The 20,769-nt window shown below is 44.6% G+C and overlaps 1 protein-coding gene across 4 annotated transcripts in view; it reads left to right on the forward strand.

Annotated features, from left to right (window-relative positions):
• Pisd (phosphatidylserine decarboxylase) overlaps window positions 1–20,769 on the forward strand; it is a 56,059-nt gene that overhangs the window by 22,383 nt on the left and 12,907 nt on the right. For 2 of the 4 annotated variants that reach the window (XM_013353382.2, XM_026788694.1), the window contains exon 3: window positions 7,783–7,958. The exons of 1 other annotated variant lie outside the window; for it this stretch is intronic. In XM_013353382.2, the coding sequence (XP_013208836.1) occupies window positions 7,783–7,958 (176 nt within the window). The remainder of the gene's footprint in view (window positions 1–7,782; window positions 7,959–20,769) is intronic. One more of the 4 variants, XM_026788695.1, reaches the window with a different exon arrangement.

Genomic DNA, 20,769 nt, shown 5'->3' on the forward strand with positions numbered 1-20,769 from the left:
TTATCTATCTATCTATCTATCTATCTATCTATCTATCTATCTATCTATCTATCTATCTTGGTTTTTTCCAAATAGGGTTTCTCTGTGTAAAAGCTCTGGCTGTCCTTGACTGTCCTGGAACTCATTTTGTAGGCCAGGCTGGCCTTGAACTCACAGAGATCTTCCTGCCTCTGCCTCCTGAGTGCATTAAAGGCATGAACTACCACTACCCAGCTAGTTTTAATATTCTTTTTTTTTAAAAAAAGATTTATTTATTTATTAATTATGTATACAGTGTTCTGTCTGTATGTATCCCTGCAGGCCCTGAAGAGGGCACCAGATCTTATTACAGATGGTTGTGAGCCACCATGTGGTTGCTGGGAAGTAAACTCAGGACCTCTAGAAGAACTGTCAGTTCTCTTAACCTCTGAGCCATCTCTCCAACCCAGATTTAATATACTTAACACAAGTGGATTTCCCTTTTTAAGAAAATTAGATGTATTTATCTTATGTATGTAAATATTTTGTCTGCATGTGCATATGTGTACCATGTGAGTGTCTGGCGTGCACAGAAGAAGAGGGTGCCTTGATTCCTGGTAACTGGAGTTGCAGTTACCATGAGCCATGATTTGGGTGCTGGGAGCCAAACCTTAGTCCTGTGCAACAGCAACAAGTACTCTTAGCCACCGAACCACTTTCTAGCCCTTTCTTTTTCCTTTTTTTTTTAAAAAAATATTTAACTGGGCGTGGTGGTGCATGTCTTTAATCCCAGCACTGGAAGGCAAAGGCAGGCAGATCTCTGTGAGCTTGAGGCCAGCCTGGTCTACAAAGTGAGTTCTAAGACAACCAAGGCTAGAAAGAGAAACCCTGTCTTGAAAAAATAAAAGGGTAAAAATAATTTGTTTTTATTATTTTTAGCCTTGTGTACTTGTGTGTTTTTTTAAAGGCCATGGATTTTTTTATTAGTTAATTAATTATGTATACAATATTCTGTCTGTGTGTATGTCTGCAGGCCAGAAGAGGGCACCAGACCTCATTACAGATGGTTGTGAGCCACCGTGTGGTTGCCGGGAATTGAACTCAGGACCTTTGGAAGAGCAGGCAATGCTCTTAACCACTGAGCCATCTCTCCAGCCCTACTTATGTGTTTTTGTGTGGGGGTATGTGCATATGAGTGTAGATGCCTTCAGAAGCCAAAGATATTGGATCTCCTTGAAGCAGGCATTGCAGGTGGTTGTGAGCCACCTGACCTGGGTTCTGGGAACTGTGGCTGAGCGTTTTCTCTGTCCTATCAGCCAGCTCCCAAATAGTGACACAGAGACTTCTTTTAATTATAAAAGCTTGGCCTTTAGCTTATGTTTGTCCGAGTAGCTCTTATAACTTAATTTAACCTGTTTCTAATCATCTACATTTTGCCTTGGGTTTTTTTTTTTACCTTTCTTTTATTCTGTATATCCTGCTATCTTGCTTCCATATCTGTCTTGCCCCTGGCATCCCCCCCCCCCCCCCCGTGCCTGAGATTCTTCCTCTTATTCTTCCTGCCTGCAAGTTTCACCTATATCTCCTCTCTTACTATTGGTTGTTCAGCTTTTCATTAGACCAATCAGGTGCCTTAGGCAGGCAGGGTAAAACAGCAACACATCTTTGCATAACTAAACAAATGCAGCCCATCTTTGCATAGTTAAATAAATATTCCGCTGTAACAGGGAACCAGATTGGGTCCTCTGGAAGACCTTAATTGCTGAGCCAACTCTCTAGGTTCTAGACTTTCCTCTTTGCAACTAAATGATATGCCATTCTAGATACATAAGATTTTAAACATGTCCATCTACTGAGATAACTCACTACCATAAACTTCACTTCTGTAAGTATACAATTCAGCAGAGTATTGTTTTGGAGAGAAAAGATCTCACTTTGTATTTTTGGCTGGCCTTGAACTCATAGAGATTCATGTGCCTCTGCCTCCAGAGTAGTAGCTGTTTGAGCAGTTTATAGTATTTTCACTGTTATATAAACATCATTTGTCTCCTCAACAAAAAACACCTGTTACGCTGTTTTTGTTTTTTGAGCCAGGGTCTCTCTCTATATCCCTGGCTGTCCTGGACCTCACTATGTAGACCAGGCTGGCTTGGAATTCACAGAGATCCATCTGCTTCTGCCTCCCAGGTGTTGGGATCAAAGGCATCTTATGTGCCGCCAAGCCCAGTAAACTTTTTTTAGTTTTTCAAGACAGGGTTTCTCTGTGTAACAGTCCTAGCTACCCTGGAACTAGATCTGTAGACCAGACTAGCCTCTGCCTCTCATGCAGGCAGAACACTGTGCACATACATAAACTATCAAAACTACCTCTACCTCAACATCCCTTTCCCCCACCACCATACCATTTCCACCTTTGTGTGTGTGTGTGGGGGGGGTTGAGACAGGTTTCTCTGTGTTACAGTCCTGACTGTCCTTGAGTTAACTTTATAGACCAGGCTGGCCTCAAATGCTCTAAGATTCACCTGCCTCTGCCTCCCACATGCGCCACCATTGCCTGGTCTTGTGTTCTTACTTTTTTTTTTCAATAAGTCTACATCTTTTTTTAAATTTTTTAATTTTTTTTTAAAATTTATTTATTAATTGTGTATACAGCATCTGCCAGCATCCCTGCAGGCCAAAAGAGGGCACCAGATCTCATTATAGATGGCTGTGAGCCACCATGTGGTTGCTGGGAATTGAACTCAGGACCTCTGGAAGAACAGTCAGTGCTCTTAACCATCTCTCAGCCCTTGTGTTCTTACTTTTAAAACCACTTTGTGTTTCCAGTATGTGCATGGGTGAAGGGCTGTCTATGAGAGCTTCAGTAGTCAGTCAGGAACTGCATCACCAAAGAACAAAAACTGACTCTCCCTCTCACAGGAGCCATCAGTTACCTACCTCAGATAGGGGTGGGATTTTGTCACTTCTGAGGAAAAAATTCTGTTGGGGTTTTGGCTGGCTTGCTCTCACAGGTTTGTGCATACAGTCCCATCTATTGTGAAACTGTGTGTTTGTTAGCCCTGTCGTGTCTAGAAACACAGTTTTGCTGCAGTCACCCACTTCTGCTGGCTCTTGCATTCTTTCTGCCTTCTCTTCCGTAGGCATCCCTGAGCCTTGGAAGGAAGGGGTGTGATACATAGGTCTCATTTAGCATAGGCATCCCACAATCTCTTCATTTTCTTCATGTTCACTAGTTGTAGGTCTTTGTATTTATTGCTATCAACTGCAAAAATCAGCTTCTTTGATGAGGGTTGAGAGGTGCACTAATAATCTATGAGTATAAAAATAAGTACTTAAGGGCAGTTTAATACCTGTCCGTCCAGCAGAATCATAGATGTTCCCCTACAGTCTGTGAGCCATCCAGCTTGAGTTTACAGCGCAGTTAACAGTGCCAGTTTGTCTTGTGAGCAGCCTCACAGCCAACCAGAAAATAGTTGGTTACTCCTTTATCATTCATGTCACAACGTGTGCCACTATCATAGTTTACAGAGCTCAGAGGTGGTTCAGAATATTGATTACTTTTCTCCCCTGGTTGCATGCATAGGATCTTCCAACACTATAAAAGCTAGTCAGTAGGGCTGAAACTTCCAGGTCAATACTAGCTTTATTTCTTCATGTTCTGTGACTCTTGTGTGATGTCTTTTTTTTTGATAGGCTCTCATTGTGTACCCCTGGCTGGTCTGGAACTCACCATATAGACTAGGCTTACTTCAAATTCACAGAGCTCTGCCTGCCCCAGGTGTGCGCCACTGTGCCCAGCCAGCAGACATTAACATCAAGTTCCAGAGGATAACCCAGAACAATGTAATGTTTGGGGGGGTCACAAAAGTACCCCATACTTATCAGTGGGCTTTTATTTAATAACCCATGTTACCTGATAAAGGTATCACGTTGTGTGTGTGTCCTATTGTGCCCCTACCCCCAATTATTTAACCTTTTGAGATAGGGTCTTAAAAGCTCAGGCTGGCCTTGAATTTATGATCTTTTTGCATCAGTTTCTGGAATGCTAGCATTGTAGGGTTCATTACCAACCTGACACTTGTTTATTAATTTATCAGTTGATGATCATTTGGATTGTTCTGTTTCCTGGTTGTAAACTGTGCTGCTGTTGACCGACCATTCAGGGGTTGTAGCATGAGGGCCTGCTTGTTGGGGTTTCTGTCCTGCCCAGTTCCCACAGCCTGTAAATCTCAAAGAAATCACGCAGAGGTCTGCATAAGTTATAAACTGATTGGCCCATTAGCTCAGGCTTCTTATTAACCATTATAACTTATATTAGCCCCTTATTCTTGTCTATGCTAGCCACATGGCTCGGTACCTTATTCAGCGGGGCAAGTCACATCTTCCTTCTTTGGTGTCTGGACAGGACTGGGGAGGAATGGGCTTCCTCCTTCCCAGAATTCTCCTGTTCTCATTGACCCGCCTCTACTCTACTTCCTGTCTGGTTGTCCCACCTATACTTCCTGCCTGTCTATTGGCCAATCAGCATTTATTTAAAACATAATTCACAGAATACAGAATTGTCCCACACCAAAGGGTAAGGTTTTTTTCTTTTCTTCTTCCTTTTATTTTATTTTACTTTACTTACTTTTTAAAAAAAAATTATTTCCACTAGGGAGTGGTGGCTCACACCCTTAATCCCAGCACTTGGGGGGCAGAGACAGGCGGATCTCTGTGAGTTCGAGGCCAGGCTGGTTCTACAAAGTGAGTTCCAGGACAGGCTCCAAAGCTACAGAGAAACCCTGTTTCGGAAAAAAAAAAAAAGATTTATTTCCATTTTATACGCATTGATGTCTCCCTGCATATGTGTCTGTGTGTCTGAATGAGGGTGTCTGATCCCTTGTAACTAGAGTTACAAGCAGTTGTGAGCTGCCATATAGGTGCTGAGTCTTGAACCCAGGTCCTCTGGAAGAGCAGCCAGTGCTCTCAACAGCTGAGCCATCTCTCCAGCCCCAGGGATAAGTTAAGTCACCTAAGTTTTAGTGCCTTCAGACATATTACCTGTTGGGGCCTGTGGTGACTGGCTGGTTTTGGTTTTTGGTTATTGTGAAGATCAAATCTCAAAGTTTGTGTAACATTTTGAGGAATTGCCAAGCTTCAATGTAGGTACCCCATTTTTACATTCAGACTTCCATTTCTTTGCCCTTTCTGACACTTAACATTCTTAATTTAATTTCTGACACTTTACCATATTGATAGGTATGAGGTGTATCTCACTGTGGTTTTGATTTATATTTCCTTGACCAATAGTGATAGCACCTTGATCTGCTAAGGCTGTAACGAATGCCAAAAACTGTGACTGTAGAAGGTAGACACCTGCGTGCCGTGAGGGAGCATCCGCTGCAGGCCTCTTGCCTAGCTTTCAGGGGCAGCTTCTGGCTTTTCTTGCCTAGAGACGGGTTGCTGATCTCCACGTTCGCGTTAGCGCTGTTCTCCCAGTGTGCATGTGTGTACCGTTGCCCAGTTCATCAGGCTCCCCAGTCCTCTTGAATTTAGAACCACCCTGACAACCCACTTTGCTTGCAACCTCTGTAAAGACCCTGTCTCCCCTTAAGGACTGAGGTTAGAGCTTTAGCACAGGATTTTTGGGGAGTCTCAGTTCAATCCATAACATATGAACACATCTTTTTTTTTTTTTTTTTTTTTGGTTTTTCGAGACAGGGTTTCTCTGCGGCTTTGGAGCCTGTCCTGGAACTAGCTCTGTAGACCAGGCTGGTCTCGAACTCACAGAGATCCGCCTGCCTCTGCCTCCCGAGTGCTGGGATTAAAGGCGTGCGCCACCAACGCCCGGCTGAACACATCTTTTCATGTGTTTATTGGTCCATTTGTTTGTGACCAAATTTTAATTCTTTTATTCTTTGTTTATTTTTATTGTGACAGGGTCTTACTATGTAGCGTGCCATCCTGCCTCACCTTTCTTTTTTTTTTTTTTTTTTTGGTTTTTCAAAACAGGGTTTCTCTGTAGCTTGGGAGCCTGTTCTGGAACTCCCTTTGTAGACCAGGCTGGCCTCGAACTCACAGAGATCCTCCTGCCTCTGCCTCCCAAGTGCTGGGATTAAAGGTAAAGGCATGCGCCACCACCGCCTGCCTCACCTTTCTAAGTACGAGGACCTGTAGTCAATATGCCTAGCTGGTTTAATTGTTGTTAGGTTTTCTCTCTCGACGAGGCTGGCCTTGCACTCATAGAGATCTGCTTGCTTCTGTCTACTGAGTGCTGGAATTAAAGTTGTACACCACCATGACCCTGCTGAGTTTAAATCTTTTATGTTTTTAGTTTTTTTTTTTTAATTTTATGTGTCTACATGTTTGCCTGCATATATGCATGTGCACTGTATGTGATCCTGGTCTCCATGGAGGCCAGAAGAGGGCATCGGATCGGAACTGGAGTTAGAGATGGTTGTGAACCACATGTGCGTGCTGGGAACTGAACCTCGGCCTTCTTCAAGAAGAGTTAGTACATTAGCCACTGAGCCACCTCTCCAACCTCCCCCTCTTTAAATTTAGTTTAATTTTATTTTATTGGTGTTTTGCTTTATGCATGTCTGTGTGAGGATGTTGCATCTGGAGTTACAGACAGTTGTGAACTGCTGTGTGGGTGTTGGGAATTGGACCCGGGTGCTCTGGAAGAGCAGTCAGTGCTCTCAACCACTGAGCCATCTCTCCAGGCCTTCTCCAGGTCCTTTTAAAGTATTTTCAGGTGGATTGTTGGTCAGTGTGTCTGTGAGTGTGGTACTGGGAATTGACTCCAAGGCCTTGAACAACCTAGGTGAGCACTGTACTACTGACAGCTGTCACTCACCTTGGGCTGTCTGTCTTTGTTGTTATTGAATTGTCTGAAGCATACGATTTATACATTTTAGAATTGTACATCATCTCATCTAACTTCCAAGAGAAGAGCCCAGGGTGAGAACTGGTACCTGGAGGTTGGTAGACAGCTGTGTCTACTTTGATTAGTTTCTGAATCGCTTTCAGATTGTCTTTCTCTCTGTTCCTCCTATCTTCATTTATTTGTGAGCTCGTTTTGTTTTGGTTTTGATTTTGTGTGACATGGTATCACTGTGTAGCTCTGATTGGCCTAGAATTGAATACGTCTTCCAGGCTGACCTTGAATTCACAGAGATTTACCTGCCTCTGCCTAGGCAGTGCCGAGATTAAAGATGTGGGCCACCACACCTGACCTTCCTTCATTTTTTTAAATGGTGCCAAGGGTGGACCATAGGGTTTTGTACATGCTAGGCAGGTTCTCTCTCACTGAGCTTGATCACTAGGCCTGTTTTAACCTTTTGTTTTGAGATAGGGGAGTTACCCAGCCTGGCCTCAGGAGTAGCTGGGATCATAGGCCTACATAATGAAGCCCAACTTGGTTTGGAGTTTTTGTTTTCTTTTTTTTTTTTTTTTTTTTTTTTTTTTTTTTTTGGTTTTTCGAGACAGGGTTTCTCTGTGGCTTTGGAGCCTGTCCTGGCACTAGCTCTGTAGACCAGGCTGGTCTCGAACTCACAGAGATCCACCTGCCTCTGCCTCCCGAGTGCTAGGATTAAAGGCGTGCGCCACCATCGCCCGGCTGGAGTTTTTGTTTTCTGTCCATGACCAGTTCCATAGCCAAGATGCCTATCCTCCACTGAGTGGCGGATTGGAGAAGGGCCTCAGGATCTGTGCTTTGGCACCTGACCAGCCCACTCCCCTTCACTGAGGATTTCTTTCTGACTCTTGTGGAAGCGGGATTGCAATCTTCGTTTTTAATTCTGTCTTCCAGGCTCAGAATCTCCTTGGTTTTTGTTGTTACAGGTGCCAGAAAAATGCATACTGCTCCTCTCCGATCCTTGTTCCTGTTGCGCCCTGTGCCCATCCTGTTGGCAACAGGTGGTGGGTATGTGGGGTACCGGCAGTATGAGAAGTACAGGGATCAGAAACTTGAGAAGCTGGGATTGGAGATTCCGCCCAAACTTGCTAGTCACTGGGAGGTAGGAATGAGTGGGCGTGACCTGCTCTCATCTCAGACAGCTGTCATTTTCTAAATTGCCCCACTGAAATTGTTTGAACAAATCACATCTGCTTTCCTGGGTCTCATGTCTCTGGTGGCTTTTGAACTATCGTGGGAGTCACACCTTGGATGTCCTGTCAAGCTTGTCTTCTGTTCAAAGACCTGCTACTGGTTTCCCCATGCACCTGAGTAGAAAGTGCTTGCTGTTGAGATTATTTCTTGCACTGGTATTGCCACCAGCCATCTTGGCTCTTGTTTTGGGCTGAGGAGGTAGCTTGTTAGCTTCTGTGATATGGATTCATTCTCACCAGGAACCAGACTGTTGTAATCAAATCTCTTTATTATTATTATTATTAGTGCTCAGAATGCTCCACACCAGTTTTCACATGGTAGGGACGGGGCAGCTACACGATTCCTGAACCGTGCATCTTGCGTATTGGAGTACCTTATCTACCTATGCTTTCTCTGGCCCAAGCCATTCAGTAACTGTTGAAATGTGATGTAAAGATGTAATTTTACAGCCTGGGAATTGGCTCATCAAGTAAGAGCAGCTGCTGTACAAGCTTGAGGATCTGAGTTCAGGTCACCAGCCGCAACTACAAGCTGGATGTGGTCATGTGACTTGCAACTTAACTTCACTGTTGTGGGAGGGACAGAAACAGTAACATTGCTGGGGCTTGCTGCCTTTAACCTAGGTCGAGGTTCAGTGAGATGCCCTGCTGTAAGGGGACAGGGTAGAGGCTGATAGAGCAGGACACCTGACGTCCACCTCTGGGCTCTGCTCCAGTAGCCGCACATACATGTCATGTGTTACACACTCATACGTTGTTGTAATAGGAGCGGTGGGGCTGCATCCCTGGCACCCCGGCCGCCTGGCTAGCTTATGCCCCGAAATAACAACACACAAACTGTATTCTTTTTTTTTTTTTTTTTTTTTTTTTTCAAGACAGGGTTTCTCTGTGGCTTTGGAGCCTATCCTGGAACTAGCTCTGTAGACCAGGCTGGTCTCACAGAGATCCGCCTGCCTCTGCCTCCCGAGTGCTGGGATTAAAGGCGTGCGCCACCATCGCCCGGCCAAACTGTATTCTTTTAAACACTGCCTGGCCCATTAGTTTCAGCCTCTTAACCCATTTCTAATAATCTATGTAGCACCACGAGGTGCGCTTACCAGGAAAGATTCAGCATGTCTGACCTGGTGGCTGGCTGCATCGCCGTCTGCCTTAGAGAGCAGAGCTATCACGTCTGCCTGGGAGAGGGGAGCATGGTGTCTCTGAGCTCACTTCCTCTTCCTCCCAGCATTCTGTTCTGTTTACTCCACCCACCTATATTCTAACCAATAAAATGGGCCAAGGCAGTTTCTTTATTTTTTTAACCAATGACCTTCCTCCATCAATACGTATTTGCAAAACCCCACAAAACTGTCTTCTCTTCATCCTAATTTAACAAAAGAAAGATGTGATTCGTCAAGGGACCAGCAAAGCGTAAATCTAATTAAACTATCAATAAAAAACAGGAGTCAGATACCAGGGTAAGAACCTGAAATACCAGTGAAGCAGTGGGAGCACACACCAGTGACTTCCTACCTCTTCTGTTCTTCCAACCAAAAAGGCCTAGATCCTCTTTCTGTCCTGCCTTGTCACTTCCTGTCTCATTTCTTTACAGACCTCTGACCACTATGGTTAACTAACTAGTAGCGGCCTCTGTCCACTGACTACAAGCAGGCTTTATTTGTTAACATAAACAAAATATCATACATTTCCCACCTAAACTATCATTGCAAATGAAAGAGATTTTCCCAGTTGTGACTATTAGTTATTGCAGAGCTTTAAAGATAATGAATTCAGGGAGCTGGCACGTGGCTTCATAGGTAATAGTGGTTGCTGTGCAAGGACGAAGACCTGAGTACAGATTGCACCCACATAAAAACTGGTGGCTGCTGTTATATTGAGCTCCTAAGTCACCAGCACAGCCTGAGGGATAGGATGATATTGTTTTTACTAAAAATGTCATTTTTTTGGCATTTCAGAAGATGAGCATGGGGGAGTAGTCAGTAGCTTTCCCCATGTAAATCGTTCCTGTTAACTAATACCTATTAGTGTGCCAGCCACCAGGCTTTGTTCTTCTTACCTTCTAAGATTCTCTCCAGAAAAACATTTTCTCATCTTTCATATCAGACAGCGTCTCACTGCCGCGGACTGATCTAGAGCCTCTCAAGTGCTGGCTTACAGGCCTGAGCCAGTATGCCTAGCTCTGGAGTCAGACATCTGAAGACTGTGGTTATAATACCAGTGGTGGTTTGGATAAGAATGGTCCCCATATATCTGAATGCTTGGTCATCAGGGAGTGGAAGTACTTGAGAAGATTAGGAGGTGTGGCCTTGTTGGAGGAATGTGTCACTGGGGTGAGGGGTGGCGCTTTGAGGTTTCAAAAGTCTAAGCCAGGCCATGCCTTTGTCTTCCTGCTCCCTGTGAATCTGGGTGTAGAACTCTGAGCTACTTCTTCAGCTCCATGTCTGCCTGCTTGCTGTCATGATGATAATGGACTAAACCTCTGAAACTGTACATAAGCCCCAATTAAATGATTTATAGGAGTTGCCATGGCTTTTATGTCTCTTCACAGCAGTAGAACACTAAGACATTTGCTGTCCTCTTTTTTAGTGATTGTTCTGTTCTAGTCAGCAATTGCAACTCTACCGCTACCGACAGTGGCTAGGACACTAGAGCTGCCGCCTGAGGAAATTCTGTTCCCTTGGCACTGACCAACTCTTTCAATGCTACTAGGAGAATTTAACTAAATCTCTGTCCAGCTAAAGAACTCAAGATTCAAAGGTTGAGGTAGAATCCTGCTTCCCAGAGAGGCTAAATAGCAAGCATCTCGTCTAGCTCACCGCCTCGTGTCTCCCAAGAAATCCTTGAGCTTTTTCTCACCCCTCCTTATGAACCCTTCTCCACCTGCCTCCTCCCTACTACTTCCTGAGTAGCTGACTCAGCCTCTGAACTGCAGGTGACTTTTATTTAACCAAACACATCTTTGCATCATTAAACAAATGTTCCAGAGCATAAACAAAAATAACGCACCTTAGAATAATATTCTACAACAAACAGTACCTTAGGTTCCATCAGTACCTTGTGTAAGTCTGTTAAGGCTTCACAATAGCTCACTGAAGGAGGAAGGGCAAACATGTTAACAATTTTATGAAGAATTACGCAGGTCAAATATGGTAGCATGCAATGCCTGTGTTTCCAGCATTCAGGAGACAGAGGCAGGAAGATTGCAGATTCAAGGCTAGTCTGGTCTGGCATAACTATTTTCCAGCCAATCCAGGTTACATAGCCAGACCCTGTTTGTTTAAAAAAACAAAAACCCAATGGATTTTGAGCAGAGAGAACTTATTTCCAGAACTGATCTAGAGCAGTAGGCTGTTCTTCCCTGAGGTGGAAGACTGGGAGGTGAAAAGATGAAGAAAATAGAAAAGCTGTGGTCAAGAGATCTTGCACAAGTCGTGTCTTATGCCAAGCAAGTTTATTAAGAAACTATTTTAGGGCCGGGTGGTGGTGGTGCACTCCTTTAATCCCAGCACTCAGGAGGCAGAGGCAGGCAGATTCCTGTGAGTTTAAGGCCAGCCTGGTCTACAAAAGCTAGAGCTAGTTCCAGGACAGCTAGGACTGTTACACAGGGAAACCCTATCTCAAACAAACAAACAAACAAGCAAAAAACGAAAGAAAGAAAGAAAGAAAGAAAGAAAGAAAGAAAGAAAGAAAGAAAGAAAGAGGAAAATATCTTAGCCAGGCGGTGGTGACATACACCTTAATCCCAGCACTGGAGAGGAAGAGGCAGGCAGACTTTTGTGAGTTTGAGGACAGCCTGGTCTACAGAGTGATTTTCAGGACAGCCAGGCCTACATGGAGAAACTCTGTCTTGAAAAACTGAGAAAGAGAGTGAGCGCAAACACATACAGCTTGTCATTTAGGCTCTGGCTGTCCCAACCTCCTCTTGGCTTTTCTGTTCCTTTTTTTTGGGGGGGGAGGGGGGGAGGATGGTTGCTCAAGACAGGATTTCTCCATGTGACAGTCCTAGCTGTCCTGGAACTAGATTTGTAGACCAGGCTGGCCTCGAACTCACATAGACATGTCTTTGCCTCCTGAGTACTGGGATTAAAGGTGTGTGCACCTGGCGGCTACTCTATTCTTGATGACTCTCCCTTGGTAGTGACTTCTCCAGAATGCTGAGGTCTTCACTGCAAATGGGCTGCTCTTTCACCAGTAGACTCTCTTGGACTCTCTTCAGGGACTCCAGCCCTACCACACAGTCCCATGACGTGACTGCTCTTCATGACCCTTCATGCCTTAAAAACCGCTACCACCTGACTTACACTACCAAGTTCAGCTGTTTGCACAAGGTGCAGCCTTGGCCACTTCTGGAACACAGCTTCTGTGTGCTGACCTTGAGGAAACACTTCCCAGAAGACTCCAGTGATGCTAGCCTCTTGTCACAGCTGTCTTCAGCCCCAGCTGACCAGCACCCGTTGTCCCTGGTCTCTTGTCTGCTGATTTGTCAGCACTAGCTGACCAGAACCAGAGTCTTAAATCAAAATATTAAATGGTCCTGATAGAGCCTTTGCTTCTTTCTAATGTTACAGAGTTTGAGACCCCCGAGGGAAGACCACAGACTCAATACAGATTATAATTAGTCAAGTGTATTATAACAGCAGGGCCACGGTCTCCAAAGCCAGATCAGACATGGCACACCGAAGCGTGTGGAGGAAAGGTGAACACCACAATTACTCCACTTAAGCAGAATTTACAACTATGTGAGGAACTGCCTCATTCCCCTGCCCACAGCAGTAAGAGAGTCTACAGACACCAGGGCAAGTGGTTAATTTCACAGTAGTTACGCAAGTCTGAGTTTTCAGGAATTTAGGTCAGAGGCCAGTGACTAAAGTGGATGGTGTTTGAAAATGGTGTTTCCTTTGCCATCATAGTCCTCCCAGGCTTAGATCATAAGAATCGAAGCATTGATTGCTGCAGAGGTGCAGGTTGATACGAGCCTGTAGGGCTAATATTTTCACAGAGTTGATTCTTTTAATGTATGTTAGCAATCAATTTAAAATGCAAGCGTTGGGGCTGAAGAGATGACTTAGCAATTAAGAATACCCTACAGCTTTTCCAGAAGACCAGGGTTCAGTTCCCAGCACCCACCTGGCAGCTCACAACTCTCTGTGACTCCAGTCCAGGGGACCCAACACTCATGGCAAAACACCAGTGCACATAAAATAATAAGTGAGTAAGTAAGTAAATATATAAATAAATAAAATGCAAGGCTTGATTATAGTAAGGGGCAGTAAGTCCAGCCAAGGCAGTTAAAAGGATGTTGAGTCATGGGGACCAAGAGAAAAGGGACTGGTGCCCATTAGAGGCTGCAGAACACTCCTTTGCTTTTGCATCTAAGTTTTTCTGGACATGGTTTAATGTTTCTTCAGGATAATTCCTGAGTTGGTATAAAAACAGCATTTTTTACCTAGGGCAACACAAAGGCCTTCTTTTAGGAATAACAAATTTCATTCTCGACAGTTTTGCAAAACCATTTCTGCTAGGGATCCACTTCTTTTTAAAGCCATCCTGCCTGGCGGTGGTGGCACACGCCTTTAATCCCAGCACTCGGGAGGCAGAGGCAGGCGGATCTCTGTGAGTTCGAGACCAGCCTGGTCTACAGAGCTAGTTCCAGGACAGGCTCCAAAGCCACAGAGAAACCCTGTCTCGAAAAACCAAAATAAATAAATAAATAAATAAATAAATAAATAAAGAAAGAAAGAAAGCAAGCAAGCAAGCAAGCAAGCTGTCTTATGGAATCTTTGAGACATTGTATGTCCTGGTCTACTCCTTAGAGGTTTGATGTTCTGATTTTGAATAATGAAAGCTGAGGTTCCCAAGGCAGCTGTTCCTGCAGTTCCTGTGTCTTGAGTGCAGCTCTGCTGACTTCCTCCTAGTGGTTAGATTGCCACCACATGGGGACTCAGGAAATTTCTAGTCTAAAAGGTGCGGAATGAGCTCACACACGTGCTGCTTGAATCACTCTTTATTCTTCTCCTCTGTTCTAATTCTCCTGTCCTAATTCTAATCCCTCTTAGCTTCTCTCCTATTCTCTAAACTCTCTCTCACAGGAGCCTTGAAGTGATAAAGAAATTAGAAGTTACCTATCATTGGTCAAAAACATATTCCTAGGGTAAGCGAAAAGGAACTGAGCCATTGCCATGGCAACACAAGGTTCTAAGGTTACAGGGGTAAGTCCATGAGCAAATGATGGGAACACAGTACCTAGTGACAGACTTTGAGGCGTAGGTCTGCTGTCAGCAGACTGGCAAGCAAAGAATTGGCATGCTTTTCTTAGGGTGCTTTGTGTTGCAACCTTGGTTGGACATCTGCAACTTTTGCCTTGTGAATAACTGTAAAGTTTTAAACTTACCTATTTATAAAAAAAATTTTAATCTAATTTGAACTTGCTCTGAGGTGAAAGTGAGCTAATTGTGTGCAGTTAGTCCTCATGGGACCAGATAGATCTAGTTATGAAGCATATGTTCTATATATCAAAATTATATAGCTAAATGAAAACTCTTCTTCCTGACCACCCATAGATATATTTGCCCATAAGATTGAGATGCAATCATGAGATTACATACTACAATGCAGGTATTGGGGAGACTCTAAGCTGCTTTAGCAAAAGTGAGCAACAGTTTCCAAAGTTGATGGTCCTGCAGGCCTTGCCTTGATGGGACCAGTCACTCTGTGGTGTGTGGATATCTAAGTTATCAACTGCCATATGATGTATATTTCCACGGCCTTCAACACTGAAGGAGGGGTATATCTGCAGCTGAGATTGCTATTTTTCTTCTTCAACAAGGCTCTGGGCCTCATAGTTGTAGTGTCTACTATATATAGGCAAATGTCATCTACTCTCTCCAGTGTACATGTCTGTTTGGGGAAGGGTATAGAATAGAATACACAGATTTCCTCCCCTCCTAATTCCAGATATTCACCTGCTACATATCTAGCAAGGCCAAATGCACAGGCCCATTATGTCCCTAAAGGAGCCCTAAACTACACTGATATATTTAGTACCTCATCTGAGTTTACTTCTCGAGTGGTGTTCCAAGCATAGGATTTGGTTCTGTGACCCCTTGAATGGTAATTCTTTTCTTAGTGAGGGGACTAAGGGGTTGGGTCAGCACTGAATGGACTGCATCCATATCCACTAGGAACCAGAGAATTTCCCTCTCCTGTGACTGTGGACTCCTGGGGGCTCACTGGTATGGATCCCTAGCCCTGTCAATCTGTGCCTGTGCTGTGAGCACTCATTCTTCCAGTGTCCTGTTCCTTTACGGTATGCACATGGGTCCTTCCCTAACCTGCCCAAGGCTGACTTGGTCCCCTGAGTACTCTTGGTTTCTGTCAGGATCCCTATTGTAACTGGGACCTATTCGGTCTCTTATACCCTTCTAATTTCTGTAACTTCCTGCAGATATTTGGGGCAGTGTGACAAAAGCCATATTAATAGCCTGCTGGGTTTCTGGGGTAAACTACCTGTAAACCTCCCAGAGGGCCTGGCATTGGTGTCTAGTGCCCACTTCCCTTGGTCAGTGTTGGAATACCATTTTGGTAGGATAGAGGGCAATATTTGGTCAGCTTTTCTGTCTGCATCCATCTTGGTTGCTCTTCTTGGCTTCAGTCATGATTCAGTTCCTCTCCTCAGCAGTGAAATGGGTACCTAGAAGCTGCTTACCGTACTAGGCTTTTTCTTTTGGGCCTGCCAACCAGCTCCCAAATCATTCCACAGAGTTATTTTTAGTTTTGAATGCTCACCCTTAGATTAGTCATGTGTCTGGCTAGCTATTTTAACCTAAATTAATCTGTTGCCTGAGCTGCGGGCCTGTGTTCCTGCCACCCGGCTCCTGGCCACCTGGCTACCTTATGCCCCGAAATAATTACATGGAAATTGTATTCTTTTAAACACTGCTTGGCCCATTAGTTCTAGCCTCTTAATGGCTAATTCTCACATCTTGCCTAAGCCATATTTAGTAATCTGTGTAGCACCAGTCTTACCGGGAAAGATTCAGCATGTCTGACCTGGTGGCTTGCTTCATCGCGTCTGCCCTGGAGAGGAGCAGCATGGCGTCTGAGCATTCTGTTCTGTTTACTCCACCCACCTATGTTCTAACCTATCAGACCAAGCAGTTTCTTTATTAATTAACCAATGACCTTCCTCCATCATTAATCTGTTTCTCTTTCTCTACCTTTGCCTCAGGGTTTTTACTTTGCTTTCTTTCTGTGTATCTTGCTTTTACTGCTTCTCTATGTCTCGCTGGCTGGTGTCTGCCTGGCTTCTAGCCCTGAGTGTCTCCTTGTTCTCTCCTCTTCCTTCTCTTCTTTCTTCTCTCAAGCCTGGCTTTCCCCTCCCTGTTTATTTTCTCTCCCTGCCTGTCCCGCCTATCCCGCTCCTGCCTAGCTAGTGGCTCAGCTTTTTATTAAACCAATCAGGTGCCTTGGGCAGGCAAGGTGAGACAAATGAAACACATCTTTACATAGTTAAACAATTGCAACATAAACAAAAATAACACACTATTGCACAGTTAAAACAATATTCTGCAGCATAAATAAATGTAACACATCTTTACATAGTTAATATTTTATAATACTTACAATTTGCCTAGGTTGGTTCATGGGTAAAGAAATCAGTTTCCAACAGACTGATAGGCCTGAAGGTTCTCTGCAAAGGGAGTTCTGGGTTTTCCAGTTATAGACCACCAGTTGGCAGAGAGGCTAGGAGACGAAAGGAAAAGGGAGGAGGGAGGGAAGGGAAGGGGAGGGGAGAGAGAAAGAATTTGTCTTAACATCACAAATGTCAATAGTTTATTTCTGTTTCCTACCAGGTAGGGCAGATGTTCCTCCACTTAGGATGGACGACTTTCCTGACAAACCCATCACAGACTAAAAATATTTTAAGAGTCGAGCAGTGGTGGTGCATGCCTTTAAACCCTGCACTTGGGAGGCAGAGGCAGGTGGATCTCAGTGAGTTCGAGGCCAGCCTGGTCTACAGAGTGAGTTCCAGGACAGACTCTAAAACTACACAGAGAAACTCTGTCTCTAAAAAAAAAAAAAGCAAATATATATATTTATGTATACATAAACTTTTTCAGTAAAAAATGTATTTAATGTCGCGAGCCTGCTGAGCGTCATAGCTCAGCAGCATAGCACACTGTAGAATGTGGCTGTTTGCCTTGTGTTTCCATGGCCCTCTGGATGAGGTGGTTCCCTGCCACTGCACAGCCTCTCTAGGTGTTATTGTCATGCGTGCCATTAGCCCAGGATAAGATCACAGCACCTACTTTGAAGTGTGGCTTGTTTTAATCAGACATTTGTCTCCTACATGCAAGTTCTCAAATAACCACTCAGAGGCTGAATATGAGTTATAAATGCTCATCCAATAGTTCAGGCTTGTAGCTAGCTAACTCTTGAGTTTTAAATTAACTCATATTCCTTATTTATGGTCTACCATGTAGTGTTACCTCTATCAGCATGGCATGTTCATCTATCTCCTGTTCCCTCTGCATCTGGCTGGCGTCTGCTGATTTCTGCCCTTCTCCTTCCCATCATCCTTAGTTTGGTCACCCCTCCTATACCTCCTGCCTGGCTACGGGCCAATCAGCATTTTATTAAACCAATTCAAGTGACAAATCTTTACAGTGTACAAGAGGATTATCCCACAACAGGCTATAATGACTGCATAAACTTCTGCACCATGGTAAAGTTAAACCAGAATTGGAGAGTGTATGTTGTGGTCTGTATTTTTATTTTTTCTAATTTGCTTATTTTATATATGTGAGCGTTTTGCCTGTAGGCATGTGTACATGTGTTTCTTGTCCCTTGAAAGTCAGAAGAGCATATCAGGTCCTCTGGAACTGGAATTACAAATGACCGTGAGTCACTGTATGGTTCTAGGAATTGCAGCCATTACTATAGCTCCTCTATTCTCTTATGGTACTTAAAAATAAAGTCACTTGGTCATTTACTAAGTATATGTTTAATCTTATAAGAAATTCTCATTTATAAGAAATTTGTTTTGTTTCTGTTTTTTGGCAGGGGGAGGTTTCGAGACAGAGTTTCTCTGTGTAGCTCTTGTTGTCCTAGAACTCACTCTGTAGCCCCAGCTGGCCTTGAACTTACTAAGATTCGCCTGCCTCTGCCTTCACCTGAGTGCTGGGTGGCATGCACCACCATCGCCACCCAGCTAGGAAATTGTCCTCAGTTTGACCAGGACTGAGAGCCTTTTTGTAGGAGAATATGGATATTGAACAAAAACAAACAAACAAATAAATTTGTAGGAGAATATGAATATTGAACAAAAACAAACAAATAAATTTGTAGGAGAATATGGATACTGAATGAAAATAAATGAAAGAATGAATAAACAAATGAAAGGAGAGGACATGGCTGATCCTTGGTGTGGTGGAAAAGAAAGTTTGTGTGTGTGTGTGTGTGTGTGTGTGTGTGTGTGTGTGTGCACGCGCTTGCAAAACCTGTTGGTGCCGTGTTTGCCGTGCTCGGGTCTGTATATGCCATGCTTGGGCTTGCTTGAAGAGCCCTTCACTATTGCTCTAAAGAGACGCCATGACCAAGGCAACTCTTCTAGGGGGCTTTGTTTACAGTTTCCTAGGTAGTCCATGAGCATCATGGTGAGAAGCAGACAGGCCTGGCTCTGGAGCAGCAGCAGGAGCTCTGAGCTTTATATCCAGATCCATGAGTTGTGGGTTGGGGAACACAGCACTGGGCACCTCCTCCAAGATAGCCACACCTACCAATCCTTCTAAGCAGTTTTCAGTTTGGGACAAAGCATGCCTATGAAGGGCATTCTCATTCGGAGCACCACAGGAGGGTAGACAGGAACGTTTTCAAAGTGCTACAGTTGTTTTTATTTTTGAGACATTATCACTCTGTAGCCAGGCTGGCTTCAAATTCATGATCCACCCGCCTCAACTTCCATCATAACACATGTGGACCTCCTGTGAGCTCTCCCCTCCCCCTCTTTCCCTGAGACAGGGTCTTCCTATGTAGCCCCGTCTTTCCTGGAACTTGTTCTCTTGCTTTCTGTACTCCAGGCTGGCCTCAAATCAGAGATCCTCCTGCCTCTGCTTCCCGAGTGCTAGGATAAAAGGCAGAGCCACCAACGCCCGGCTAATAAACTCTTCTAATGTGTATATGTGTATTCGTGTGCATGTTTTGGGGTAGGGACAGGCACGTGTGTGGGTGTAGGTAATGACATGTGGAGATCTCAAGACAGCCTCAAGTGTCAGTCCCTGGGCTCCTTCCACTGTGTGTTTGAGACAGTCCCCCTCTCATCGCGCTGTCACGGGGTGCAGGTGCCTTCCAGCATGCTTGGTTCTTGTGTTTTCCCCACACCAGGTTTTGTTCATGAGGATTCTAGGGATCTAAACTCAGGACCTCATGCTTGTGAGGCATCAGCCCAACCCCGTGAACAGTTTTATATGGAGTACAAAAGTTAAGAAAATCAGTTTCCATTGGGAATGCTTCTGTCCAGTGGTTATTAATATTTATATTTGCTTTATCTCCATGAGTTGTATTTTATTTTTCTCTAAGTCCTTTTCAAGTACATTGCATTATGAATTCTTGTCTTAAAATACTTCTTTGTACACCTGAGAAAAATAAACAAGGATGTTACTTTGGGCTTTTATACAAGCATGGTCTGAGGAGCTGCTGGGCAGCTGTGTAGAGGTCAGGCCTCAGCCAGGGGAAGTGGGGCAGCTGTGCAGAGATCAGGCCTCAGCCAGGGGAAGCTAGGCTGGTCAATGACACCCACTTAGCACTGCTACCTAACTTTTAGCCCCATCTTAGAATTCGTTTAAAATGTATGCTCTAAGCTTACCATTGAGGGAAGGAATAAAGGAGGACTATAATCTGACCATTCTCCCACTGTCCAGCTCAAGCGGACAGCAAGCCCCTGTGAAGTGCCCCACACCAGCGAGTGCTGCCAACCGAGCACGTCACACCCCTGTGCCTCCGTGTGCACTGCTGCGACGTCAGTTCTGTAGCTCTGCTGTACTTGAAGCCTGGCTGCTGTTGACTCCTGCAGTTGTTAAATGAGGCTGTGTGTGCAGGCAAGGAGTGCCTAAGATGCGTTGAGAAAACATCTGCATGTGTTTACGTGGGCAGATCGTCAGTGGGAACCTGGGCAAAGTCTGCCAACCTGCTCAGCTTCCGTGTCCTCAGAGAACTGTGGGCTCTAGAGGAAGAAGGACTCCGAGTCTCCAGGCACTACCTTTGCTGCTCCTGTGAGGGATGATGGCTCTGAGACGTGCAGCCTCTGCTCCAGGTGGTTCAGGCTATGCTGCCATGTGGCCAGCCCCCCAACTGGAGTAAAACCCTACTCCAGTTTTACTTCTGTCCCTGCCTCCCTCAGCCTAGGCACAGCCACTGGGAGATTGCCACCCTGGCATTGAGTTGCTAATATATGGAAAAGCTGAGATTAAAGATTAAAGATGTGCAATTTAAAAACAAAGCCAGTTGCCAGCTGATGCTGACCTGAGTCCCAGAACTCAGGAGGCAGAGGCAGGTGGATCTCTGAGTTCGAGGCCAGCCTGGTTTACAGAGCAAGTTCCAGGACAGCCAGGACTACACAAAGAAACCTTGTTTCGGGCTGGAGAGATGGCTCAGAGCATTGCCTGCTCTTCCAAAGGTCCTGAGTTCAATTCCCAGCAACCACATGGTGGCTCACAACCATCT

Source organism: Microtus ochrogaster, unplaced genomic scaffold (assembly GCF_000317375.1).
Source record: "Microtus ochrogaster isolate Prairie Vole_2 unplaced genomic scaffold, MicOch1.0 UNK6, whole genome shotgun sequence".
NCBI classification, from domain to species: Eukaryota; Metazoa; Chordata; class Mammalia; order Rodentia; family Cricetidae; genus Microtus; species Microtus ochrogaster.